Source organism: Eretmochelys imbricata, chromosome 23 (genome assembly GCF_965152235.1).
Source record: "Eretmochelys imbricata isolate rEreImb1 chromosome 23, rEreImb1.hap1, whole genome shotgun sequence".
Taxonomy (NCBI): domain Eukaryota; kingdom Metazoa; phylum Chordata; order Testudines; family Cheloniidae; genus Eretmochelys; species Eretmochelys imbricata.
In genome coordinates this window covers 14,040,895-14,065,925 of record NC_135594.1, presented here as the reverse complement: position 1 = coordinate 14,065,925, position 25,031 = coordinate 14,040,895, and the positions used below count along the sequence as shown (strand labels likewise).

The 25,031-nt window shown below is 59.5% G+C and overlaps 4 protein-coding genes across 7 annotated transcripts in view; 2 read left to right on the top strand and 2 right to left on the bottom strand.

Annotated features, from left to right (window-relative positions):
• Window positions 1–25,031, bottom strand: part of LOC144279334 (alpha-1B-glycoprotein-like) — a 937,253-nt gene that overhangs the window by 207,993 nt on the left and 704,229 nt on the right. The window lies entirely within an intron of this gene.
• EMP3 (epithelial membrane protein 3 (MAM blood group)) lies at window positions 904–9,484 on the top strand. Of its 2 annotated transcripts, none has more exons than XM_077840499.1 (5): window positions 904–982; window positions 6,655–6,740; window positions 7,012–7,114; window positions 7,723–7,863; window positions 8,517–9,484. In XM_077840499.1, exons 1-5 carry the CDS (start codon window positions 955–957, stop codon window positions 8,684–8,686), a joined length of 528 nt encoding a protein of 175 aa, XP_077696625.1. In that variant the 5' UTR covers window positions 904–954; the 3' UTR covers window positions 8,687–9,484. The 2 variants fall into 2 exon arrangements, with proteins under 2 accessions (XP_077696625.1, XP_077696626.1); XM_077840500.1 differs by lacking the exon at window positions 904–982 and adding an exon at window positions 2,612–2,736.
• On the bottom strand, window positions 9,753–16,238 carry TMEM143 (transmembrane protein 143). Of its 3 annotated transcripts, XM_077840446.1 has the most exons (9): window positions 16,158–16,238; window positions 15,358–15,971; window positions 14,518–14,713; window positions 14,002–14,109; window positions 13,335–13,529; window positions 12,724–12,857; window positions 12,030–12,309; window positions 11,330–11,519; window positions 9,753–11,040 (listed from the first exon to the last, which is right to left on the bottom strand). In XM_077840446.1, exons 2-9 carry the CDS (start codon window positions 15,462–15,464, stop codon window positions 10,880–10,882), a joined length of 1,371 nt encoding a protein of 456 aa, XP_077696572.1. In that variant the 5' UTR covers window positions 15,465–15,971; window positions 16,158–16,238; the 3' UTR covers window positions 9,753–10,879. The 3 variants fall into 3 exon arrangements, with proteins under 3 accessions (XP_077696572.1, XP_077696571.1, XP_077696573.1); XM_077840445.1 differs by having other exon boundaries at window positions 15,358–16,206; XM_077840447.1 differs by lacking the exon at window positions 11,330–11,519 and having other exon boundaries at window positions 15,358–16,206.
• On the top strand, window positions 18,639–23,844 carry SYNGR4 (synaptogyrin 4). Its single transcript, XM_077840482.1, has 4 exons — window positions 18,639–18,734; window positions 20,741–20,978; window positions 21,985–22,121; window positions 23,611–23,844. Exons 1-4 carry the CDS (start codon window positions 18,639–18,641, stop codon window positions 23,842–23,844), a joined length of 705 nt encoding a protein of 234 aa, XP_077696608.1.

The following is a 25,031-nucleotide window of genomic DNA, read 5'->3' as shown; positions in this document are numbered from 1 at the left end:
TCCCGTCCAATCACACCAAGACCCCAGCAGGTCATGCCAAGGCCCCAGTGGCCCCATCAGGTCACGCCAAGGCCCCGTCATGCCAAGGCCCCTTCAGGTCATGCCAAGGCCCCGGCACGCCAAGGCCCCGGCAGCTCACACCAGGGTCCCGTCATGCCAAGGCCCCAGCAGCTCACACCAGGGCCCCATCATGCCAAGGCCCCGGCAGCTCAGACCAAGGCCCCATCACGCCAAGGCCCCGGCAGCTCACATGAAAGCTCCGTCATGCCAAGGCCCCGGCAGCTCACACCAAGGCCCCGTCAGGTCACACCAAGGCCCCGTCATGCCAAGGCCCCGGCAGCTCACACGAAAGCCCCGTCACACCAAGGCCCTGTCAGGCCACACCAAGGCCCTGTCAGGTCACACCAAGGCCCCGTCATGCCAAGGCCCCGGCAGCTCACACGAAAGCCCCCTCATGCCAAGGCCCCGGCAGCTCACACGAAAGCCCCATCATGCCAAGGCCCCGGCAGCTCACACCAAGGCCCCGTCATGCCAAGACCCCGGCAGCTCACACGAAAGCCTCGTCACGCCAAGGCCCTGGCAGCTCACACCAAGGCCCCGCCAAGTCACGCCAAGGCCCCAAACCCTGCCCTGGGGGCGATGGGGTGTCTCACCAGGAGGCCAGGAGAGGCAAGGGGGCGTGGCTAGTTCAGGGGGCGGAGCCTGGCGTCACTCCCACCCCCAGACTCCTAAATCACCACCCTGAGCAAGATGGGCCGATATTGCGCATGCGCTGTCCCAACAGCTTCCCTCCCTCCTCCCCCCACCCTCCACCGAGGCCTCGCCCAGTGCACAAACCCCGCCCCTCTCGGCTGCCCCCGTCCTCCAGCGGGCGCCCCGCGCATGCGCTGTTCCTCCCTCCCTGGTCTGTGGCGGGAGTCGGGACGGGAGCGGTGTGCTGGGCCTGGGAAGTGGATGGAGCGCTGCGATTGGGAGCACTGGGGCACGTACACAGCTGGGGGGATGGTGTATTGGGGGTGGGGTGCATAGAGGAGTGGGGTGCACAGCTGGGGGGCCGTGGATGCATGGGGCACGTGCATAGCTGAGGGGGGCGAGTGCATAGAGGAGTGGGGTGCACAGCTGGAGTGCTGGATGCCCTGGGAAGCAGGGTGCACGGATGGGGGGGGGGGCAGGTGCACGGGTAGGAGGCCAGGGGCATAGGGAAGCAAGTGCACAGCTGGGGGGCTGAGTGCATTGGGGAGTGGGTATCAAGGGGTAGGGTGTTAGTCTGTATCCACAAAAACGAGGAGCCCAGTGGCATCTTAAGGACTAACAGATTTGTTTGGGCTTTAAGGTGGCACCGGACTCCTTGTTATTTTTGGGGAGCGGGGTGCACAGCTGGGGTGCTGGGTGCATTGGGGCAGTGTGCACTGAGGCGCGTACGTAGCTGGGGGCAGGTGTATTGAGCGGGTGGGGTGCATAGCTGGGGGAGCCAGGTGCATTGGGCAGGTGGGGTGCACCGGGAAGCAGGGTGCAACAGATGGGGAGGCAGGTGTATGAGCGGGGTGCTGGTACAGCTGTGTGAATACACCCAGGAGTGGGTTGGGCTGCTGGAGGCTGTGTGACTCATGGGCCTCTGGTCACACACACACACACCCCCACACACACACCACGCAACACCCCAGCACAGGAAACCACCAAACCCGAACACCCCACCCGCCCATCTGTGTTTGTCCCATCACAGCGGTTGCCATGCTGCTTGCAATGACTGTTGCCAGGGCACCATGTGCCTGATTGGGCTGCGGGTTCAGGGGACAGGATGTTGAGTGCGGAGATGATGATACATGGGTCTGCTTTCCTATTGCCCCATCTCCGCCCCCTTGAGCTCTCTGCCTGAGGTACCTGGGGTCGCCACCAGGGCCCCCCGCAACAGCCAAGCCAGGGTGGGGAGGGGCAGCTGCATCCATGGGTATTTGCCTTCTGCTCACTGCTGAGCTCTAGATCCCATTCCACTCCCAGTGCTGGGATAGAACCCAGGAGTCCTGGCTCCCAGCCCCTGTCCCTGCGTTTTAACCACTCCCCAAGATAAAGAGCTGTTTATTTCTATTCCTGGTTCCCCAGCACGGGCTCCTTATTTTGTGCAAACCTCAATGGGGAAGTGAAAGCCCCAGTTGCCCAGGGGAGGGGGAATCTTATTAACTCTTTAAAAGTGGGGTTCACAGACCCCATTAACCTGCCCTCTTTGCTGTCCAGGATTGGGGTCCCTGGCTGGCCCCGAGGGGCTAGTGTCCCATAGCCCTTCCCATCTGCCATCCATTGTGGGGGGGTTAGCAGTGGTGGAGTGAAATTTACGGATTCTGTTCAAATGTTGGGGGGGTCTTTTATGACGGGGCACAAACTCCTGCAGTTTGCTTCCCGACTTTACCTGGGGCGGGGGGCTTGGGGGGAATGATTTTGGCAGGCAGCAAAGTCTTCGGGGAGGATGCTGGGCATTGTTCTGGGGGGTTACCACGTTGAGGGGGGTGGATCGCTCTGGGGGTTCCCCTGCGTTCGGGGATGCCCCCCCCCGGGGGAGTGGAAATCCAGGGGGTTGTACTTCGCCAGACACACGCCAGCCCCGTCCGGCCCCTCCCTGCTGGGGCGGCTGCCAGGGGTAGGGCTGGGGAGCGGGAGGAGGATTCAGACGGGCAGAGAGAGAGGGCTAGAGGCAGCCGGCGCGAAAGAGGAGAGACCCCCCCAACCCGTCTGCAGCGCCAGGTATCCCCCACCCCCTCCAGCGGGGGGGACCTGCCCCCTTTCACTCTGTCCTGGGGGGGACCTGCTCCCTGCCCCCCTCCAACTCCCCGCTGGGGGACCTGCCCCCTTTGACTCCCTGCTGGGGGACCTGCCCCCTGCCCCCCTTGACTCCCTGCTGCGGGACCTTCTCCCCCTTAACTCCCCGCTGGGGGACCTGCCCCCCTTAACTCCCTGCCCTGCTGGGGTCCTGCCCCTTTACCACCCTGCAGGAGGGGAGATGCCTCTGTCTGTCTGTGGGTCGGTCGGTCGGTCTCTGTCTGGACGTTTTCTTTGCGGAGTGTAAAAGTTCTGCACTAGCTGCTGTGCGGGGGGGCGGTCCCAGGACTCTGGCTGCTCCCCCCAACTTCCATGCTCTTGGTTTAGAGGGGAAGAAACAACCCCTGAACCCCTGCCCCGGGCGCTATGCGGCCTCTGGTAGCCCCTCCCGCCCACAGCATCCCCTCCCCCAGCACACGCAGCGCCCCACCCAACACCCCCCCCAGCACACACAGTGCCTTCCTACCCCACCCAACCACCCCAGCACATGCAGCGCCCCCCCTTAACACCCAACACCCCCTCCACCACACAGTGCCTTCCTACCCCACCCAACCACCCCAGCACACGGAGCACCCCCCAGGTACACCCAGCTCCCCCCCCAGCACACACAGTGCCTCTCCAGCCCACCCAATCCCCCCCCAGCACACGCAGCGCCCCCAGGTACGCCCAACTCCCCCCCCCCAGCACACAGTGCCACTCCAGCCCACCCAATCCCTCCCAGCACACGCAGCGCCCCTCCCCCACGAACACCAACCCCCCCCAGTCCGCCCAACCCGTGCCCCCAAAGTGCATACAGCCCTAGAGGAGGGCCCTGTTTCTGGATCCATCCAGCCCTTGGACTCTGCTCTGCTTGGTGTCTGTGGACCCCCATCCCACTAGGAGCTGGGCTGAGACCAACGGACTCCCACAGTGGGATAGAAGTTGGCGCCCCCTGGAGGGGAAAGGCCCCGTGCCCCATTCGCTGCCCCCCTGAGCCAGCCAGTCCCTGCCCCGGGGGCTGGATGGGAGCCAGCGCCCCCTAGAGGAGAAAGGCCCCGAGCCCCATTCCCTGCCCCCCTGAGCCAGACTGTTCCCTGCCCTGGGACCGGATGGGAGCCGGCGCCCAGAGGGGAGAGGCCCTGGGCCCGTTCAGTGAGGCAGCCAGTCCCAGCCAGGCCATCACCACTGCAATCAATGGTCAGTTGTTTGTGTCTCTTCAATGGTGTCTTGATTTAGAACAGAAAATACTAACTTGTGGCTGAACGGCCCCGGGCTGGGAGCCAGGCGGGTCACCAGCACTGCCGGGCAGGGCTGGGGCTGCCTTTGAGGGGGTTACTGTGACTCAGAGTGGCCCCCAGTGCCCCTATGGGGGGTGCCATGCTGCAGGGAGCAGGGCGGGGGGCTCAGCAGGGGATGCTGGGCTGCAGGGAGTCAGCAGGGGGCACTGGGCTGCAAGGAGTGGGCAGGGACTCAGCAGGGGGTGCTGGGGCGGGGGGCTCAGCAGAGGGCATTGGGCTGCGGGAAGCAGGGCAGGGGGCTCAGCAGAGGGCATTGGGCTGCGGGGAGTGGGGCAGGAGGCTCAGCAGGGGGTGCTGGGCTTCAGGGTGCTGGGGCAGGGGGCTCAGCAGAGGGCGTTGGGCTGTGGGGAGCAGGGCAGGGGGCTCAGGAGGGGGCGCTAGGCTGTGGGGAGCAGGGCAGGGGGCTCAGCAGGGGGCGCTGGGCTGCGGGGAGCGGGGCAGGGGGCTCAGCAGGGGGCGCTGGGCTGCGGGGAGCGGGGCAGGGGGCTCAGCAGGGGGTGCTGGGGCAGGGGGCTCAGCAGAGGGCGCTGGGCTGCGGGGAGCAGGGCAGGGGGCTCAGGAGGGGGCGCTGGGCTGCGGGGAGTGGGGCGGGGGGCTCAGCAGGGGGCACTGGGCTTCAGGGTGCTGGGGCAGGGGGCTCAGCAGAGGGCGTTGGGCTGCGGGGAGCAGGGCAGGGGGCTCAGGAGGGGGCACTGGGCTGTGGGGAGCGGGGCGGGGGGCTCAGCAGAAGGTGCTGGGCTGCAGGGGGCGGGGGGCTCAGCAGGGGGCGCTGTGGTGCAGGAAGCAGGGCGGGGGCCTCAGCAGGGGGCGCTGGGCTGCGGGGAGTGGGGCGGGGGGCTCAGGAGGGGGCGCTAGGCTGCGGGGAGAGGGGCAGGGGGCTCAGCAGAGGGCGCTGGGCTGCAGGGAGTGGGGCAGGGGGCTCAGCAGGGGGCGTTGGGCTGTGGGGAGCAGGGCGGGGGGCTCAGCAGGGGGTGCTCTCCCCAGTCAGCACAGACTCCAGGGGGTGCTGTGCTCACGGATGCAGCATGTTTGAAACGAGCTGTAATACTGAGGCTGTGCTCTGTAAATATTTCCTATTTCCCCCACAAACTGGGGGGGTGAACCCTGCCACAGTCCCAACTGATTCATTTTGGCCTGCCTCAATTCACCGACGGGGGGTCCCTGTATAAAGTGCCATCCTACATGGAAACATGGGGTGGGGGAGCTGGCCTGAACCCAACCCCAGAGGCCGATGGAGCCGGGGGGGAGGGTGGGATTCACACATGCCCCAGCTGAGAGGCCAGGAACAAATTGGGAATTCCTGAGTAGGACGAAATATTCAGTGCTAAATTGATAGGCCCATCTACCCCAGTATCCCGTCCCCTCCCTGCCCCCCGGATCAGACCTCCGGGCCCATCTACTCTGGGATCCCGTCCACTCCCTGCCCACCAGATCAGACCCCCAGGCCCATCTACCCCAGTATCCCGTCCCCTCCCTGCCCCCCGGATCAGACCTCCGGGCCCATCTACCCCAGTATCCCGTCCCCTCCCTGCCCACCAGATCAGATCCCCGGTCCCATCTACCCCAGTATCCTACCCCCGCCCTGCCCACCAGATCAGATCCCTGGTCCCATCTACCCCAGTATCCCACCTCCTCCCTGCCCACCAGATCAGACCCCCAGGCCCATCTACCCCAGTATCCCGTCCCCTCCCTGCCCCCTGGATCAGACCTCCGGGCCCATCTACCCCAGTATCCCGTCCCCTCCCTGCCCACCAGATCAGATCCCCGGTCCCATCTACCCCAGTATCCTACCCCTGCCCTGCCCACCAGATCAGATCCCCGGTCCCATCTACCCCAGTATCCCACCCCCTCCCTGCCCACCAGATCAGATCCCCGGTCCCATCTACCCCAGTATCCCGCCCCCTCCCTGCCCCCCGGATCAGACCTCCGGGCCCATCTACCCCGGGATCCCGTCCCCTCCCTGCCCACCAGATCAGACCCCCAGGCCCATCTACCCCAGTATCCCGCCCCCTCCCTGCCCCCCGGATCAGACCTCCGGGCCCATCTACCCCGGGATCCCGCCCTGCCATCTTATAAATGGGGAGGCTGGGAGCCAGGACTCCTGGGTTCTCTGCCTGGCTCTGGGAAGGGAGTGGGGGTCAATCCAGCCCCACACCCAGCACTCACATGATCCTGAAGCATCTGGAACCCATTAGGGGAGGCTGGGACAGAGGGATGTTTGTGTGTGTGCATGGGGGGTGGGGAGTGGAGTCAGAGATTCGGGGCGGGACGGTGCCTGGGGGGGTGCTGGGAACTTCCCGCCTCAGAGTTAGTCTTCCCCTTTGGATTGGAACCGGGAAGTGCGTGGGGACGAGCAGGAGACCGGGGAGGGGGGCGCGGAAGGACTGGGGGGTAGCCAGGAATCCGGGGGGACAGGGGTGTGGGCTGGCTCCTGGCTGGTTTGTGGGGAAAGGCCTGGGGGGTGTCCTGACGAGGGGGGGTGTGAGGATCTGGCCCAGGCCTCAGGAGGTGTTTGGGCATGGGCACGTTCCCCATTGACACCCGCTATCTCTGACCCCCCCGCCAGCACTCGCCATGAGCTTCCTCCTCTTTGCCATCACGGGCCTGCACGTCCTCATCCTCGTCCTGCTCTTCGTTGCCACTCTGGACAAGGTGAGACGCCCCACCGCCCCCCCCCCACGCCAGGCAGAGAACCCAGGTGTCCTGGCTCCCAGCTTCCTTGCTCTAACCATCAGCCCCCACTCCCCTCCCAGAGCCAGGGAGAGAACCCAGGAGTCCTGGCTCCCAGCTTCCCTGCTCTAACCACCAGCCCCCACTCCCCTCCCAGAGCCAGGGAGAGAACCCAGGTGCCCTGGCCCAAGTCCCCAGGCAGGGGGAGGGGAGGCCATCTCAGGGCCCTGTGCTAACCCCCTTGTCCCCCCAGTCGTGGTGGGTGCTGCCGGATGATGAGACCGTCAATCTGTGGTACGACTGTCTGTACGACAACAGCACCCAGAGCTGGGTGTGCGCCTCTGTTGCCGACAGCCGTGAGTGGGGGTCCCGGAGCGGGGCAGGGAATGGCTGGGGTTGTTCTGGGATGGGGGGAAGGGGGTGGTAAGCATGAGGGGGATGGTAGGGGAGTGCCAGGGGGCAATGACAGGATGGGGTGGTCCCAGATACTCTGGGCCAGCCGCACCACACTCCAGAGGGGCTGCATCTCTGTGCCGGGCGAGGGGTCCCCGTATTTCCAGCCCTCGTGCCCCAGCCCAGAGGGGCCACATCCCAGCGCCCGGGGGTGGGGGGGAGTCCCTAAACACACAGCCCCCGTGTCCCACCCCAGAGGGGCTGCGTCCCAGCACTGGGTGAGGGGTCCCCATATACCCAGCCCTCACACCCCACCCCAGAGGGGCCACGTCCCAGCGCCGGGGGGGGGGTCCCTAAACAACACAGCCCCCGTGTCCCACCCCAGAGGGGCTGCGTCCCAGCACCGGGGGAGGGTCCTGTATACCCAGCCCACGTGCCCCACCCCAGAGGGGCCACATCCTGGCACCGGGCAAGGGGTCCCTGTATACCCAGCCCCCGCACCTTACCCCAGAGGGGCCACGTCCGGGCGAGGGGTCTGTGGTCTCACCAGCGGCTGTTCCTCGGTCCCCAGAGTGGCTCCATGCCGTCCAAGCCCTCATGGTCCTGGCTCTGCTCTTCTCCAGCTTCGCCTTCATCCTCTTCATGTACCAGCTCTACACCATGGAGCGCGGGGGGCTCTTCTACGCCACCGGCGTCTGCCAGCTCTTGGCCTGTGAGTGCCCAGCCCCGCCCCATGCAAGGGGGCCCTGTGTAACCAGCCCCCGCACCCTGCCCCAGGGGGGCCGTGTCACAGCACCACTTTTCTCCCCAGCTCTGGGAGGGGAGTTGGGTCTAGTGGTGTCAATATGGTGGTGGGGGGGCTGGGAGCCGGGACTCCTGGGTTCTATCCCTGGCTCTGGGAGGGGAGTTGGGTCTAGTGGTGTCAATGTGGTGCGGGGGGGCTGGGAGCCGGGACTCCTGGGTTCTATCCCTGGCTCTGGGAGGGGAGTTGGGTCTAGTGGTGCCAATGTGGTGCGGGGGGGGGCTGGGAGCCAGGACTCCTGGGTTCTATCCCTGGCTCTGGGAGGGGAGTTGGGTCTAGTGGTGTCAATGTGGTGGTGGTGGTGGGGGCTGGGAGCCAGGACTCCTGGGTTCTATCCCTGGCTCTGGGAGGAGAGTGGGGGCTAGTGGTTAGAAGGTGGGGGCTGGGAACTAGAACTCCTGGGTTCTATTCCCAGCTCTGGGAGGGAAGTGGGGGCTAGTGGTTAGTGGGGGTGGGCTGGGAGTCAGGACGCCTGGCTGCGAGTCAGGACACCTGGCTGCTCTGGCCTGAACCTGCCCCTCACCCCTCCTCTCTCTGTTGTCCCCCCCTCACCCCCGGTGCAGGTCTCTCGGTGTTCACGGCCGCCTTGATCTACGCCATCCACGTGAGCAAATTCCACCACCACCGGCAGCCGGGCGGCTCCTTCGGCTACTGCTTCGTGCTGGCCTGGCTGGCCTTCCCCCTGGCGCTGCTCAGTGGCATTATGTACATCCACCTCCGCAAGAGGGAGTGACCCCTGCCCCCATCGTGGGGGGGCTGCTCCTGACCATGGCCCATGCTGGGGTGGGGGAGTCATCCTCATGGCCTGATCCCTTCCCCCTGCCCCAGAGCAGCCTGGCTGTCACACACCACTGGGGCCCTGAAGCCTGTCCTGGCCACACCCAGCTCCCTTCGCCTTGCCTGTGCCGGGGCACCCAGGGTCGGGTCCCCCTCTGCATGGGCACCTGCTCTCCTCCCACCCATGGCCAGGGCTCCCTCCTGCCCCCATGACAAGGCCCCCTGGCCATCCCCTGTTCCCCAGCCTGTTATGGGTGGGACAACCCAAGCCATTCCCCTGGTCATGGAGAGGATCCCCCCGGCTGGGGTGACACTGTCCAATCATCTTGCTGAACACACTGGGGATGGGGCCCCTGGCCATGCCTTACAAATCTGGGTGCCACGCCCCTGAACATCACATAGAAATCTGGGGGGGGGGGGTCACACCCCTTGCCCATGGCTGGCAGAGATGGGGGGCAGGGCTTAGCCAAGCCGCAGCCCCTGGTCCAGAACATGGCTTATAAATCTGGGGTCCACCCCTCCTTGACAGGTGGCAGTTCCGCAGTGCTGCACCCTTCGCTCCTCAGGAAGGAGGCAGGCACCAGAGGGGTGGTCCCAGGGAAGGGATACCCCTTCTTCCCCGAGGCGGGGATTTCTGGGCTCCCAGGGGGCTATGGGGAGCCTTCCTTCGGCAGCATCTCAGTGCACGGCTTCTGTCCAGCCCCGTGCCTGGGCTCCATCATTTATACATTTGGACAATAAAAAAGTGACCTTATCTACCCGCCTGGTGGCTTTGACGGCACTTTTGCCTGGAGCAAGGGATTGTGGGTACAGCCGGGCCAAGCGAGTTGTGGCAGAGCCACAAACACCCCTGTGTGACCATCTCCCTCCAGGAGCAAGGGATTGTGGGTAGGGCCAGGCTACACACCTGCCCCCCAGTCACACCAACTCTCTAGGCTGCCCGATGGGGGTGGAAATCACCCTGCGCGGGGGGGAGGGGGGGAGGGAATGTAGCGGATTTGCCCCCAGGCAGAGAGCAGGGATCAAAGAACAAACCTCTTTATTGCACTGCAAATACAGTAGGAACTCCCTTCCCCGCAGAGAGGCTTTCAGGCCAGGGAATAAAGCTGGGCTCCTAAGGCTAAGACATTTTATCGTCGCTCACCCGGGGCTGGGAGCCAGGACTCCTGGGTTCTCTCCCCCCCCCAGGGAAAGGTGCTGGCTTGGAGCCTGACTATCCCGGTAGCCAGCTCCCCCGCAGGCGTGAACTGGCCCTGGCGCAACGGGAAGTGTGCTGTGAGCAGTCCCACCCGTGGCGACTAAAGTGCTTTCATTTGGGGGGAGGAGGCCCAGCGTTCTTCCACTCCTGCCCAGAAGTCCCTTTCTCACACATAAATCGAGGCCAGGCGCTGTGAAAATGAGCAGCAGAGGAAATCATGGGAGGAGCCAGAGCGAAGCAGCCCCTGCCAACTGGCCGGCCCGTCGGAAATCACGGCCTGAATTCTGCATGCCCTTCCCGGCCTGAATTCTGCACTGGCTCGGGTCGGGTGGGCCAATCCCGCTCCTCACAGCAGTGTGGACACGCTCCCAGAGAGGCGCTAGGTGCAAATCCATGCACCATGGGCAGCCAGTGCTGGGGTCCGGGCACAGCAGGGAGGGTTTGGCCGGGTGGGCTTTGGGCACTCTCTTTCTGCCAAAGAGAAGGGAAATCCAGGGTCCAAATCCCTTGTGGGAGATGGGGGGAGGGGCTGTAATGGGGACAGAGCCCTCCCGGCTGAATAGCCTTTGACCCATTGGTGTCAATGAGCCGACGCTCCCCTGCCAACGTCCACGCATCCTTCTTGAACGGTGGCCAACAGAACCCCTCGGGCACCAGGCAGCCCAGAGGGGGTTAACGACCCAGCAATCCAGCCCTGGCAGTAGCTGGGTAACGGCAGGGCCATGCCAAGCATGGGAGTTGGCGGGACTCCCAGAAGGCACCAGGAACATGCTCAGAGTGTGCGCATGGGGGGGGAAAGGGGGGGGCTCAGTTCTCCTCCCCTTCCTGGGTGTTGCATGCTCCATAGGGGCCCCCCCCTCCAGTGCTGTCCCTGCCCTTCCTCCCAGAGCGGCTGTAGCACAGCCGGGAGGAGGGATCGGGGGTGCCCACGCTGCAAACGGCCATGGGGCATCAGTGGGACCCAGGGGCCATGGCAGGATCGGCCCGGTGCCCCCCCTCTAGGCTGAGCAGGTGCCGGCAGGCGCGGTCAGCACAGAAGGAGACTTCCAGGCCCGAGTGGAGCCGCAGCCATGACTGGACGTGCTCCTGAAGGCCAGCCACGGTCTCAGGGTCTGGGGAGAGAGGAGACCTGGGTCACCCTGGGGAGAGCACCCCCTGCTGGGGAACCGCCCCACTGTCAGCCCTGACACCCATGAGAGTGCCCCCTGCTGGGGAACCCCCCCTCATCAGCTCTGCCCCCACATGAGAGCACCCCCTGCTGGGGAGACCCACACACACTCTCAGCCCTGGGGTCCCTCCAACCTGATGGGGAGACACTCCCTCTCAGCCCTGCCCTCCTGAGTGAGAGCGCCCCCCTGCTGGGGAGACCCCATCTCTCAGCCCTGCCTCCCTGGTCCCTACCTGCGAGGCCGTGTGTGGGCCGGGCTGGCTGCCGGCGCAGGAAGCTGTGTGCCAGGATCAGCTCCTTGGCATGCTCCTCCTGGGCCCGCAGCACCAGCGCCCCCAGCAGCTCCGAGTTGTTGGAGGTGCTGCGGTAATACAGCATGTGTGCCAGCTCCAGGGAGTGGATGTTCCGCCGTTGCCTGAACACCTGAGCGGGGAGCACAGGGTCAGGATGCCTGGGTCCTACCCTCTGCTCGGCGGGGGAGGGGGGTCTAGTGGTTACAGCGGGGAGCCCGGACTCCTGGGTTCGATCTCCTAGTTCTGGGAGGAGAGTAGCTGCAGCACCAAGGCCTGGCAACTTGGTGGTTCCATTCAGATGCTGAGGGGAGCCTTCAGGCCATGTGGTCTCATGGGTAGGGCACTGGAGCCCTGGGTGCTCTTCCCAGCTCTACCCCTGACCTGCTGTGGGACGCTGTCAACTCAATTAGTCAATCTGTGCCTCAGTTTCCCCTCTCCCTTGTCTAAATTGTGAGCTCTTTGGTGCAGGACCTATTTCTATGAGAATACACAGGACGCAGCACAATGGGGTCCGCATGGCACGATAGGGGCCCCCAATCTTGGCCGGAAGGGGGGGGGTCTGCGCAGCGCCCGGCGTGACGGGGGCCCCAACCTCCCTCCCAGGGGTCTCAGTGGCACCGACCTCACCAGAGGCACCTACCTTCCAGGCGCGGAAGGACATGAAGGCGGCGAAGCAGAGCAGCAGGAAGCTGGTGCCGATCTTGAGGTCGGACAGCACCACCATGCCAACATTGACGAAGAGGACCAGCCCGCTCACCACCAGCGTGACATTCAGCAGCGTCTTGTAGAAGATGGACGTGCGGATTCTCACGCCTGGCAGCAGCTGCTCCAGCGCCTCCAAGGGGATGTCCTTGAAGCACTTCAGCACCAGGTGGGCGTTCCTGGGCCGGGCCGCCACCAGCACCCGCTTGAAATAATGCCTGGGGGTGGGTAACACCGTCAGCGGGGTGGGATCTAGGGCCAGGCACTGCGGGTGCAGCCCCCGAGATCATGGTTCAGGCCACGACTGACAGGGGCAGGGAAGGGAGGTCAAGAGCCTGGACGGACCCCTGGGGCCCGCACTGATTGCTGGAGGAGAGCGCCCCCTACTGAGCCCCCCACTTCACTCCTGGGGCACTGGGGTCAACTTTGACTGTGCGGGGAGAGCACCCCCTACTGAGGCCCTAGCAGCACAGCGCTCCCTAGCACCGTCCTGGGGCTTTGGCACGAATGCTGACTGTCAGGGGAGAGCGCCCCGTATTGAGTCCCCTGCCCCATTCCCACAGCACAGCGCCCCCAAGCCATTCTGCTCCTAGAGATCCTGGCTGGAGGGTAAGAAGAGGGGGTGTCCTTGCCTTTCCGCGGGGGTCCGGGCCGTGCTGAACAGCCCCTTCCGGGGCCCCAGCGTGGATTTAATTGGGAGGACTCCAACACGCTGGCCGAGGGCCCAGAACCGGATGTACTCGTATTGATCCAAGTTCACTGAAACCTGGGGAACAAAGGGGAACATATAGCCATAACACACAACGGGATGGGTTGCTAAGCCTGGGTCCTCCCAACACAACCGGCCCTCGAATGCGGCCACTTCTGGGGAGGGCCACAAGAGCTGGTTATATGGGGATCCTTTGCCAGGCGTGGAGACGTGGCTCCTCTGGGGTGGTGCATGGGGGCTGTTTATACAGGGACCCCTACCCTGTCGTTGAGATGCAGCTGCCTCTGGGGTGAGGAATAGGGTTTTTTCATTGCACAGCTCAGGGAGAGAAGGGAAATCCTGTATACCTGATGGGATTATAGGCAAGCAGGAGGGTCTGTCCCAAAGTGGTAACCAAGGGAGAGGCAGTTGCAGGGGGCAAGAGGCCTGCTGTCTCAGTAGCAGGGCACGGGATTGGGGCAGAGAGGAATTAGCTTTTCCGTTATACTGGGGCAGTGCCGGATGGGCCGCTCCCCTCCCCAGAGGTGGCCGCACCTGGACATCATCCTGAGGGTGATGCACGATGAGGGCGTAGGCCAGGACATCCTCCGACAGACTGTTGAAGTTGGCCTGATCCAGCACCGGTTCCAACTCAGCCAGGACCTGCCGCTCCTTAGCCAGGCGCTCGGTGTCACTCAGAGCCAACTCTGGCAGGGTGTCCCGGTCGGGGTTAATGGGGTCGTAGAGAGCCTGTGGAGGAGCAGCAGGAAGGTACGTCTGTATGGGACACCCAGCCCCAAGGATCCCACAGCATCATGTTTGAGAAGGGATCTGTTCACTCCACACTGAGATGCTGCCAATCCTAGGGTCAAGCGCTGCAGCTGTTTATACATGGACTCTCACCCAGTGCTGAGATGCAGCCGACTCTGGGGTGGGGAGCGGGGTCTGCTTATACAGCAATCCCTCACCCAGCGCTGAGATGCGGCTGCCTCTGGGGTGGACCAAAGAGACTGTTTATAGAGAAAATCCACAAGTGAGCCCCCCTATTGAGCCCCTGCCCTGCTCCCAGCAGCACAGACCCTCCTAGGGCTGCCCTGGGGCCAGCGCTGACTGTCAGTGGAGAGCGTCCCCTACCCACCGTGTTTTCTTTCACCGGCTCCCATCCGAACCTCAGCCTGGCTTAGCTATTTCCAAAGGGGACGCCATGCAGCTGACACCTTACCTGCAAGTGCCTTAGGAGGGAATGGTAGTGATGCAGGAGGGAAGAGTCCACCCGTGCCACGAAGGCCAAGAAGGAGGCGCGCTCGGCGTCACTGGAAGAGTGGAACTCCTGGAGGGACAGTTAGCGCCAAGTGTGGATTCACCAGGAACTGGCATCCCTGGGTCTCAGAGGCATATCCTGTGCTGTGTGTGAGAGCCATTTCCTGTGCTGCTCCAACCGCCTAATTGAGAGGCAGGCGCCTCTGGAGTGGAGCATTATGGCTGTTTATATAGAGCCCCCTTGCCCGACACTGAGCTGCGACTGCCTCTGGGGCGGGACACTTTATACAGGGCCCCCTTGCCCCCACCTTGAGATGCGACCCCTCTGGGGTGAGATCGGCTCTGACTCAGAGGGGATTGCCCTGTACCAAGTCAGCCACCCTGCTCTCGCCAGGTGTTTCCCAACGGTCTCCCCTCTGCGTGCTGCCCCAGCCTGGCCCTGCTTCGATTTGTGGCCCCCCCAGGGAGCACCCTGTACCTTGAGAAGGCTGCTGACCAGCTGCCCCTTAGAGAAGGGGATGAACCGCTCCCTGTACTGCTCAGCCCACCCCTGGGGCTCCACAGGCTTCCACATCCTCCGGTACGCTGCCATCCGGGAGGTGAGGGAGGCCGTGCTGCGGCAGGGCAGCCCCAGCGTCCCTGTCCCCAAGGCGGCCCAGGCCACACCCAGCATCCTGCAAGAGAGGGAGGCATCAGCCCAACAGAACATAAGCACCATAGCCCTGCAGTGAGCAGCTCCAGCTCCGTGGCCAGCTCAGTCCTCAGTCAAACTGCCCGTCACGGGGTCCATTTATACAGGGATTCCTTGCCAGGCACTGAGATGCAGGCACAGGGGCTGTTTGTACGGGTACCACCTTGCCCAGCGCTGAGATGCGGCCCCTCTGGGGTGGGGCACAGCAGCTGTTTATACAGCAACCTCTTGCTTGGTGGTGATATACAGCCTCTCTGGGGTTGGGCATGGGGGCTGTTTATTCAGGGACCCCTCGCCCAGGAACCGGGCTGAGACCCAGCCACTCAGTTCACACATGGGTCCAGCAAGCAGAGGTCAGATGAGAATAACTTTTAGCACTCGGTTTCTGAGAGAGGGGAATCAGCACCCCCATGGAAGAGGCAGGCCCCATGTCCCATTCTCTGCCCCCCATGAACCAGCCAGTCTCCCGCCCTAGGGCCAGATGAGAGCCAGCACTCCCTGGAAAGGAAAGGCCCTGTGTCCCATTCCCTGCCCCACTGAGCTGGCCAGTCCTCCGCTCTGGGACCAGAAAGGAGCTGGTGCCCCCTAGAGGGGAAAGGCCCCATGCCCCATTCCCAAACCACCCACCGCCGCCCAGCAGCCATATCCCTGGCCAGTGCGAGCCTGTTTCTCTGTTGCGTCCGTTCCCAGGAGTCAGGTCTTGGGAGACTCTTCAGATTCTTCCATGGCACCATTTAAACCCACTGTCCGAGCAGAGAAGCAGGTGGGGCTGCAGAATCTGGGGTGGGGGAGGTAACCCCTGGAGAGTTCAAAGGTCACCCGCCCCGGGGCAGGAGTAGCAAAGTTGACTTGGCTGCTGTGCAAGGTTCAAAGATCGCCAGCCGTGGGTGCAGGGTTCAAAGGTTGCCGGTTGTGGGGTGGCAGCACCGAGGGAGTCTTGGCCGCCGCGCAGGGTTCAAAGGTCACCGGTTGCGGGGTGGCAGCACCGAGGGAGTCTTGGCCGCCGCGCAGGGTTCAAAGGTCGCCGGTTGCGGGGTGGCAGCACCGAGGGAGTCTTGGCCGCCGCGCAGGGTTCAAAGGTCGCCGGTTGCGGGGTGGCAGCACCGAGGGAGTCTTGGCCGCCGCGCAGGGTTCAAAGGTCGCCGGTTGCGGGGTGGCAGCACCGAGGGAGTCTTGGCCGCCACGCAGGGTTCAAAGGTCAATCTGTGCACCCGGCTTGACCAGGTCAGAGGTCACCAGGCCTGCAGGGAGCAGTCACAGAGGTCAAAGGTCACCTGGCACCACCCACTGCAGGGGGGCCGCTAACTCCCTCCCCCCAGCCACATGCTCCCTCCGCCCACGGACCGCGACCCAGCCAGGCCCCTGAGGGCTGGTTAACAACGTGCAGAGCAGGAAGAAATCCCCAGGCACCAGCAGCAGCCCCTAACCTTGGGCAAAGCGGTGTTGACATTGAGAGTCTGCGCATGCGCAGCAGGACCTCCTCGCTCGCTCTCTCCCCTTCCCTCTGCCCCGCCCGTGCCTCTCCACGGCGCGCATGCGTGCCTTCCTGCCTGCCTCCCAGGCTGCGCGTGCGCACCACCAATCTCGGTCGGCTGCCCTCACTCCCCTGCCATCCCCTTTCCCGGAAAGCCCGCGCGACTGATTCGAAAACCCGGCGCGCGCTCTCGCGCTCCTGCTCCTGCCCCGGCCCACCCCACTCTAACGGGCGTTTCCAACCGCCGCCTGCAGAGTTCGAAATCGGGGCGTGGCCATGGTCTAGCCAATCAGGCGCCGAGCCTTCCCTTTCTCTCCCCTTCCCCCTCCCATCGAGAATGCGGGGAGGGGGAGGATGCGCCTGAAAGGAAAAGGCGGGAAAAGGGGATTGAGGCGAGACCCTGAGGGGGGATAGGGACAGGTGAGCAGGGAGCTGGGTCTCTGAGGTGAGAGCCCCCCCACAACCTGCCATGAACCTCCCCAGTACCGGGCCCCATAGAGAAGCCACAACTGTGGTCACGCCAACCTCCCAGTGTCAGAGAGAGCTGAGGGGGCAACAGCTGGGGTCACACCAACCCCCCAATGTCAGAGAGTGCTGAGGAGGGTACAGCCAGGGTCATTCCAGTCCCCCAATGTTGGAGAGAGCTGAGGGGGCAACAGCAGGAGTCACACCAACCCAACCCCCAATGTCAGAGAGAGCTTAGGGGGGTATAGTCAGGGTCACGCCAACCCCCCAATGTCAGAGAGGACTGAGGGGGTCACAGTGGGGGTCACACCAACCCCCTAATGTTAGAGAGAGCTGAGGGGGGTACAACCAGGGTCATTCCAGCCCCCCAACATTGGAGAGAGCTGAGGGGGGCACAGCTGTGGTCATGCCAACCCAACCCCCCTATGTCAGAGAGAGCTCATGGGGGTACAGTTAGGGTCATGCCAATCCCTCAGTATCAGAGCTGGGAGGGGCACAGCTGGGATCATGCCAACCTCTCAATGTCAGAGAGAGCTGAGGGGGGCACAGCTGGCCAACCTCCCAATGTCAGAGAGAGTTGAGGGCGGCACAGTCAGGGTCATGCCAACTCCCCGAATAGCAGAGACAGCTGGGGGTGATAGGGGTCAAAGCTGGGGTCATGCCAACCCCTCTAGCATCAAAGGGAGCAGGGCTGGCATCATGCCAGCACTGCCACTGTCAGAGATTTGGGTTGTGATATGACGGATGCTGAGGTGATGGCAACCCCCTTGCATCAGATGGTGCACCTGTTTGTGAGGGAGAGCAGGATGTGATGGGGGCACAACTGGGATCACACCAATCCTGCCTCTGCCAGAGACACGCTAACCCCACAGCAGCTAGGGATGGGTCAGAGAGCAGAGCCAGGGTTACACCAACCCCACCATGATCAGGAAGAGCCTAGAAGTTAAAGGGTCAGAAGCAGGGCTGGGGTCTCACCCCCCTCATAGCAGCAAAGAAGATGAAGGATGGTAGCGGGCAATGCGGGGACCATGCTAACCCTGGTGCAGTCAGGCACAGGTCAGAGGGCACAGCTGGGGTGATGCCATTGCAGTCCCAGTCAGCAATGATGAGGTCATTGGGGTCAAAGGACAGGTGGGGATCACACCAACCCTGGCTTGTCTAGGTGCAGCAGGGTAGGGGGGCTCAGATGGCAAAGATAGGGTCATGCCCAGCCTGCAGCTGTCAGGAACATTGGCAATGTGAGAGGCCGGAGGGAAAAGCCAGGATTATTCCCATCAGAGGGTCACGCTAACCCCATCCTCACCCTGGTTAGGAACAGCAGGAATCTGAGGGAGTCAGCATGGTGTCAGCCCTGCCATATTCCTGGATACTCACCTTGGAGGAGGTCCCTGGCTGGGGAGGATCAGACAGCGGAACTGGGGTCTTGGCAACCCCAGTTCAGGCAAACTCTGGCATGCTCTGGGATAGTGGGATGGGTCAGCACAGAGCCAGGGTCCATGAGCCCCGCCACAACCACAGTTACCTGGCTGCCAGGGGTCAAAGGGCAGAACCAGGGTCGAATCCTTCCCCTCTGACTCACAGATACCTGGCCGGGGGGCGGGGGCAGCTTAGAGGGTAAAGTGAATGTCATACTTACCCCACCAAGTACTCTGGAATGCCTCCTGCCAAATCCCCTGCAGCCAGGCAGGGTTAGCCAGAAGTAGGAGAGGGGAGAGCTGTGCTTACATGAATTCCGTGGCAGTAAATTAGGGGCATCCCACTGAAAATACGATGTGGGAGCATTATTAGGGTTCAGCTGTTGGCCCTTTTTCCTGTGTGACTGAGGGAACTAAAGATCACCCAGCAATGGGAACACTAGACACCTCTCCTTGCTGTCCATCACCACTTCTAATCTCTTGTCTGTTTCCTTGCCTCCCTCTAGCACCCTGCAGATCCATCTTCACCCCGAGGCAGGTGAGAAGACAGCAGGATGAGGAGGGTGAGCTCGAGTCTGCAGGAGCTCTCAGAGAACAACGTGGTCCAGTTCCTGAGGCAACCTCAAACCATTGCTAGGATCCTAGCTGGGGTGAGAGAAACCAAGAGAAAAAGCCCACCTCCAAGCCCTGGGGTTGGAGATTTAGTCTCACAACCAACACTGGCTTAAACCTTGACAAAATGTGCCCTAATAATTAATTATGAACATGTATATGATAGTAGTAGTCAAAAGGCCCCAAGGAGGATTTGGTCCCATTCTGCTTGGTGCTGTAAAAACTCAGATAAAGAGTCCTAGAGAACTTGCAAACTGAAGTCCTCCATTCCCAGGGCAGATGGATGGACACAACACACCCCTACCTACATCCCCCCCTCATGGTGTTTCCAATTCTGTGTGAAACCAGAGCAATTGAAAATATAAAACACCCCAAAGTACTAAACGTTTTCAAACCTCAGAGTTCACTCAAGCTTTGGGCAAGACACCCAATCTCTTCATATTTCAACCAAGCCAAGCCAGGCCAGCCCATCTGTCTACGTAAAAGGGGTGGTCCTACTGGACTGGATCTCAGGTGTCCTGGGTTCTATTCCCAGCTCTGCCACTGGCCTGCTGGGTGACCCTGTCCCCCACTCCATGCCTCAGTTTCCCCATCTGTGAAATGGAGATAATAATACTGACTTCCTTTGCAAAGTGCTTTGATATTGGTTGATGAAAAGTACTAGCTAGGAGCTGCTTATCACTTTCTTTCACTGTTCATTGGCTAGCAATTGATTCCTCCAATCACATTAATTTTTGCTTGGTGCCTGGGATGCAAGTATTCTGACAAGTGCTCAGGTCCTGCAATCATTATTATCAGTGTTCATTATATCACAATATAATGAACACTCAAGGTCCCAGAACACATTATAAGCTTTTTGGAGTAGGGACTGCTTTAAACAGACAGGCAGGACTATAGCCCCCATTTCACAGAGTGTGACACAGGTATGAGGACACATAGAGCCTAGACTTGAACTCAGATCTCCTGAGTCACAGTCTGTTTCCCTAACCCCAAGAGCATCCTCTCATGAGAGCAAAGCCTCTTCTTTTTTGCTACAGCAGAGTGGGAGGCCAGAGTTCAGGCACCCCCAACAACTCCTGAGCTACAAACAGAAACAGTGTCCAAGGATTTCTCTGCCCAAGCTGATAAATAATATTTTATCAGAGCCCAGTGCCGCGAGGCGCTGAGCAACCTCAGCAACTGTTGAAGTATATTGGAGGCATGGAATCATAGAAATGCAGGTCTGAAAGGGACCTCGAGAGGTCACCTAGTCCAGCCTCCTGCACTGAGGCAGGACCAAGTAAACCTAGACCATCCCTGACAGGTGTTTGTCCAATCTAGATGATTATGATGGACCCTTCTGGCTTTATAGTCTATGAGTCTATAATCTGTTCTTAAAAACCTGTAATGACGGGGATCCCACAGCCTCCTTTGGAAACCAATTCCACAGCTTAACTTCCCTTAGAGTTAGAACATTTTTCCTAATATCTAACCTAAATCTCCCTTGCTGCAGATTAAGCCGATTACTTCTTTCCTACCTTCAGTAGACACAGAGAACAACTGATCACAGCCCTCTTTATAACAGCCATTAACATATTTACAGGCTGTTCTCAAGTTCCCCCTCAGGCTTCTTTTCTCTAGATTAAACATGCCTAGTTTTTTAACCTTTCCTCCTAGGTCAGGTTTCCTAAATCTTTGATCATTTTTGTTCCTCTTTATTATTTGTATTGTGGTGGTGCCCAGGAGTCCCAGTCACAGACCAGGACCCCTCTGGCACTAGGTGCTGTACAAACACAGGACAAACAGACAATGCTTGCTCCAGAGTGCTTGACTGCTCACCACTTCATTTTATTGATCGTGTATGTTACAGAATCATACAGTTCGGGATTGGGGATTCATTGTGCTGGGTTCTGAACAAATAGAGACAGTCCCTGCCTCAAAGATCTTACAATCTAAAAGAGGAGCTGGCGGGACAATCATATTACCCACAAGTCGCCCCAGCCCTACACAATCCCAGCAGTGTCTGTCTACATGTGGTTAACTCTTTCCCTTTTTGCCACGCCAGCTCTTCTCGCTGATCATATTTGCCTCCCTGGTGACCGACGGCTACCAGAACTTGACAGCTTCATCCCAGCTGCGCTGCGTGCTGAATGACAATGGGGTGGCCTGCAGCTATGCCATCACAGCTGGGGTCCTGGCCTTCCTGCAGTCCTTCCTCTTCCTGGCCTTTGACGCTTACCACAACATTATCATTAGCCACAAGGTCAAATCTGTCATCCTGAGTCTGGACCTGACTTTCTCCAGTAAGTGATTACTCCCCCAGATCCAAATGTCCCTCCATGGGGTTGGTCACCAACAGCTCAGCATAGCACAGCAGCAAGCCCCTCTTCACTCACGCACTTTCAACCCTTTCCACTTTGGCCAGAGCCAAAGGGCTAAAAATCTTGGCATCGAGACATCTTGGCTGCTGTCTCATTTCCCAGCTGGACTGGATCAGACCCATTGGTCTGTCTTCACCCTCTGCCAGTACCACATCAGATCAACTGTCTATTAAGCATGGTATCCTCTCCGCAGACATTTTCAATCAGAAAAGTAGCCCGTTTAAGGCAAATACCCCTGCCACCATGTCTGAGCAGAGGTGCGGTATACCTGGCTCACCTGATCAGGCTAACAATCCGTCTAGTCTGCTGCATCTGCCCACAGTCTGCCTGCTGCACTGGATCACACCAATAGTCCCTAGCTAGTTCTTTTCATCAGTAGACCTCAAAGCGCTTTACAAAGGGAGGTAAATATCATCATCTACATTTTACAGATGGGGAAACTGGGGCAGTGAAGTGATTTACCCATAGCTGAAGCAGGAATTGAACCCAGGTCTCCTGAATCCCACTGCAGGGGAGTCCAGTGATCCATCTAGCCTGGTATTCTGTCTCCTTCTAATGTCTCAGAAGAAGGCAAAACACCTCTTTAATACACCCACCAATTTTCCAGTGACGTTCATCAGAGATAAAAATTCCCCCCGGTCCCTCAGGCAGCTTATCCCCTGGAGCAGTAGATGTCATTGAGTTTCCCATTGATTTGGTTAGTACAATAACCACCGGGGAGCACTTTATTATATTTTTCAGCTGTTTTATTCTTTGAAATGCAGCCCCTTTATCTCAGTCATGTGTGGAGGTTTGCCTCAGATAAATGGGAAGGGGAACACTCACCCTGAGCTTTTGCATGAACCTTTGACAGCTCCATTCCTACCTCACCGCAACTCCCCAACACACCTGTTTGCATTGCCCATAATCTCGCTCCCTGTCTTTCCAGTCATCTGGTCGTGCATATGGTTCATTGGCTTCTGTTTCCTGGCAAATCAATGGAACAGGTCTGCTCACCACTACCTGCTGGGAAGTAGCTCAGCCCGCGCCAGCATTGCCTTTGCTTTCTTCTCCATCCCCTGCTGGGTAAGAAATTCTCACTTCTCTTTCTTGACTCCAGTCCTTTCCAGAGTGAATACACCCCGTTGATCCAGCAATCATAGCAAAGCCCCTGCTGTGCTGCCTTGTAAAAGGAATGTTTCACTACTGGGCAGGAAGGAAAGGAGATTTCCCCTCTTAACTGAGACAGAATTGGCTCTTTCTGGGAAACAGCACTAACTTAAGAATGAAAGTGGGGTGCTACTATGATCCCTGTCTATTTCTTTCCTCCGGCATTAGGGGGCTCCTCCTTCTCATCACTTAACATGGGTATAGCACTTTACATTTCCAATGCAATTAACCCTTTTAACAGACTCTGGAGGTAAGCAGGTATATGGGGAAACTGAGGCACAGAGCCAGCTGTGGTAAGAAGCCAAGTGTGCCTGGCTCCTTTGCTGGCAGCACCCATGTTTACCCCACTAGTCCACACAGGTCCTACCCACAGCTGTGACTTCCCATCCTGATGACAGGAATCCTTGGCTTATTTCATACCAAGACACCACCCCCTTCATATTTTGCCAGTCCACCCTTCTTCACGCCTGCACTGAGAGGTGCCAAAAAGAAAGCCTGATGCCTTTGTCTTTAAGGGGAGCAGCAGCTGCTGAGCACCTCTTGGGATCAAGCCCTTAACAGACCATCTGCAAATGGGTGACTCATACTTTCCTCAACAGGCTGCTGACCTAGTCACTTGCTGTCAGGAGGGGCCTTCTTACAAGGTCTGTTACGGACCTTCCCCGTCTCACTCACTCACGCGCAGGCACCAAATGAACTGAGTGATTCAGGATTCAGCTAGTATTCCAGATTGGGAAGTGGGGGATTCTGATGCCAGAAGGGGGAGCCTTCCTCAGGAAGGGCTGAACTGACCAGTTTACAAACTGAGGGCCAGATCCTCAGCTGGAGTAAATCAGTTGTCACTTCAGTGAAGTCAAGAGAGCTATATGGATTTACACCATCTGGGGAACTATCCCTGGAAGTAATTCTGAGGGCCTGTCTTCACTGCAAAATTAATCTGAGTTTTGCCCCTAACTTGAGTCCCATACACACAACAGCCCTTGAGTGTGGGGTGGTGCTCCTGGCCCGAGAGGGGGCATAGGCTAAAACTGTAGGAAGCACAGCTCATCAGCTGCTAACACGACCTTTTTCCAGCGTAGAGGCAGGCTAGCTCTCCTCAAGTGCTGCTAATCCTTCCCCCAGTCCCTCCCTTGTGCCCAGAAAGGACAGACAAGTTCTCCTGTAATTCACCGGGAAAGAATAGAGAGCAGCTCAGTTTACTGCAGTGCTCAGAACCGCCAGATGTGCCCCCCAAGGTCCTAGCACCACACATGCACCAATGTGGACACAGCCGGTAGTTGAGTTGTAATTTGAGTGTAGCTAACCTGAGTTAGCTCTGCAGTGAGGCCATTCCCTAAGAGTAAATGGAGATGCTCGGACTAAGAATGACATGTGTGTGACAGGTCTCCACATCTCTGCCTTGCAGGTGTACCTGGGCTACCAAGCCCTGAGGGGCCTGTGGGCTGAGCCCCTCATTCCCTACAAACAGTCCTTGGACGAAGGCGCTGTGGCCCTGAACACACTCTCTTCTGTCACCACCACCTCCATCCCCAGGAGCATGGAGTATCATAGCCCCACCAAAGGCAGCAGCGGTAGCTCCGCCGCCCCCTTTCCACAGACTCCCAAAAGAAACCAGCTCACTTTCCTGAATGACAATTAGAGATCTATTTTTTCACCCTGCAGTAAATAAAGAGAGGCTTTTGCTTTCTCAACCAGAACCTGAGTGGCTTAATTCAAATCATAAGGCAAAAGGGAAGGAGACTTGAGACACAGAGAAACAATGTTGAGATGAAAGTCAACAACCACAGGTGTCAAACTCATTGGATGCAAAGGGACAAATTCCACATATAGTTAAGACCCTAAACATAGGGCTCCATTCCCCCACCACCCTGCTGATGCCAACTGCAAGTTCACAAAGATCGAGGGTAGAATGTGTCTAAATTAGTTACCGTTCTTTGTCACATTTGGTGACAATAAAGTGAGAAAGATATACCCAACTCCTTAGAGGTCTGCGGTATTTTTGCGCTCTTCCTTCTCCCATCCTCCTTTCTCTCCCTCCTCCTTATCTTTGTGGCTCTGCTGTTCTTCCTGCTGCATTTCCTTCCCTGCACCAGCTGCTTCTGCTAAAAGGACCAGCAGCAACACAGTTACATTGACAACCATGCAGCATTTGAATCAACACGTCAACAAGATGCAGGAGCAAGGACTTCATGCATCTCCAAGCTGTTGTTTCAGGCTGCTTGCAGACTCAAGCAGGCAGCGCTGCTTTGGTTCAACGTCAGTTCCCAGGGGAAGGTTTTCTTCACAACCAGGAGGGCTTGAACCTTACTTTTAAAAAAATGGGTAAAGCAGAGATTCTGCATCATCTGAATGTGGCACATGGGCTGTAAGTTTATTTGAAACCCCTGGAACAGAACTTACTTTGAGCTGAGCAGAAATAAGTGATTCCCAAAGAACTCAGAATTACCGCTGGGCAGAAAATGGTTTCTATTGCCACAGACAATTTCCACTTTTTGGCAGGAAAAAATAAATCAAAACTTGAAATCTTTCAGTTCAAATATGCTGCTGCGGTGTCTCATTGAATTTGTAGTTTAGTTGCCATTCTGCTCCATAAGACAGGCTCCCTGGTTGGATTCCATCTCCCATGGTGCATGACCGTCTCCCCTCTCACTGAAGGGAGCTGGTGCATCATGGGAAATGAAACTCAGTTGGGAAGCCCAGGCCATAGAAGAGACTGGAAATATTGAGGCACCCAAACTACAATTCCCCTGAGGCACTGCAGCAGCATATCCATAAGAACTGCCATAGTGGGTCAGACCAATGGTCCATCTAGCCTAGTATCTTGTC

Excerpts from the sequence above, each read along its gene's own strand:
- EMP3 (XM_077840499.1), top strand. The coding sequence starts at position 955 with ATGGAGCGCTGCGATTGGGAGCACTGGG. Across the intron at positions 983-6,654 it reads CTGCGATTGGGAGCACTGGG|CACTCGCCATGAGCTTCCTC; the intron begins GCACGTACACAG and ends CCCCCCCGCCAG. Across the intron at positions 7,864-8,516 it reads CGTCTGCCAGCTCTTGGCCT|GTCTCTCGGTGTTCACGGCC; the intron begins GTGAGTGCCCAG and ends CCCCCGGTGCAG.
- TMEM143 (XM_077840446.1), bottom strand. The coding sequence starts at position 15,464 with ATGGTGCCATGGAAGAATCTGAAGAGTCTCCCAAGACCTGACTCCTGG. Across the intron at positions 14,714-15,357 it reads GATATGGCTGCTGGGCGGCG|GATGCTGGGTGTGGCCTGGG; the intron begins GTGGGTGGTTTG and ends CCTCTCTTGCAG. Across the intron at positions 11,041-11,329 it reads GCCCACACACGGCCTCGCAG|ACCCTGAGACCGTGGCTGGC; the intron begins GTAGGGACCAGG and ends CTCTCTCCCCAG.
- SYNGR4 (XM_077840482.1), top strand. The coding sequence starts at position 18,639 with ATGAGGAGGGTGAGCTCGAGTCTGCAGGAGCTCTCAGAGAACAACGTG. Across the intron at positions 20,979-21,984 it reads TCTGGACCTGACTTTCTCCA|TCATCTGGTCGTGCATATGG; the intron begins GTAAGTGATTAC and ends CTGTCTTTCCAG. Across the intron at positions 22,122-23,610 it reads TCTTCTCCATCCCCTGCTGG|GTGTACCTGGGCTACCAAGC; the intron begins GTAAGAAATTCT and ends TCTGCCTTGCAG.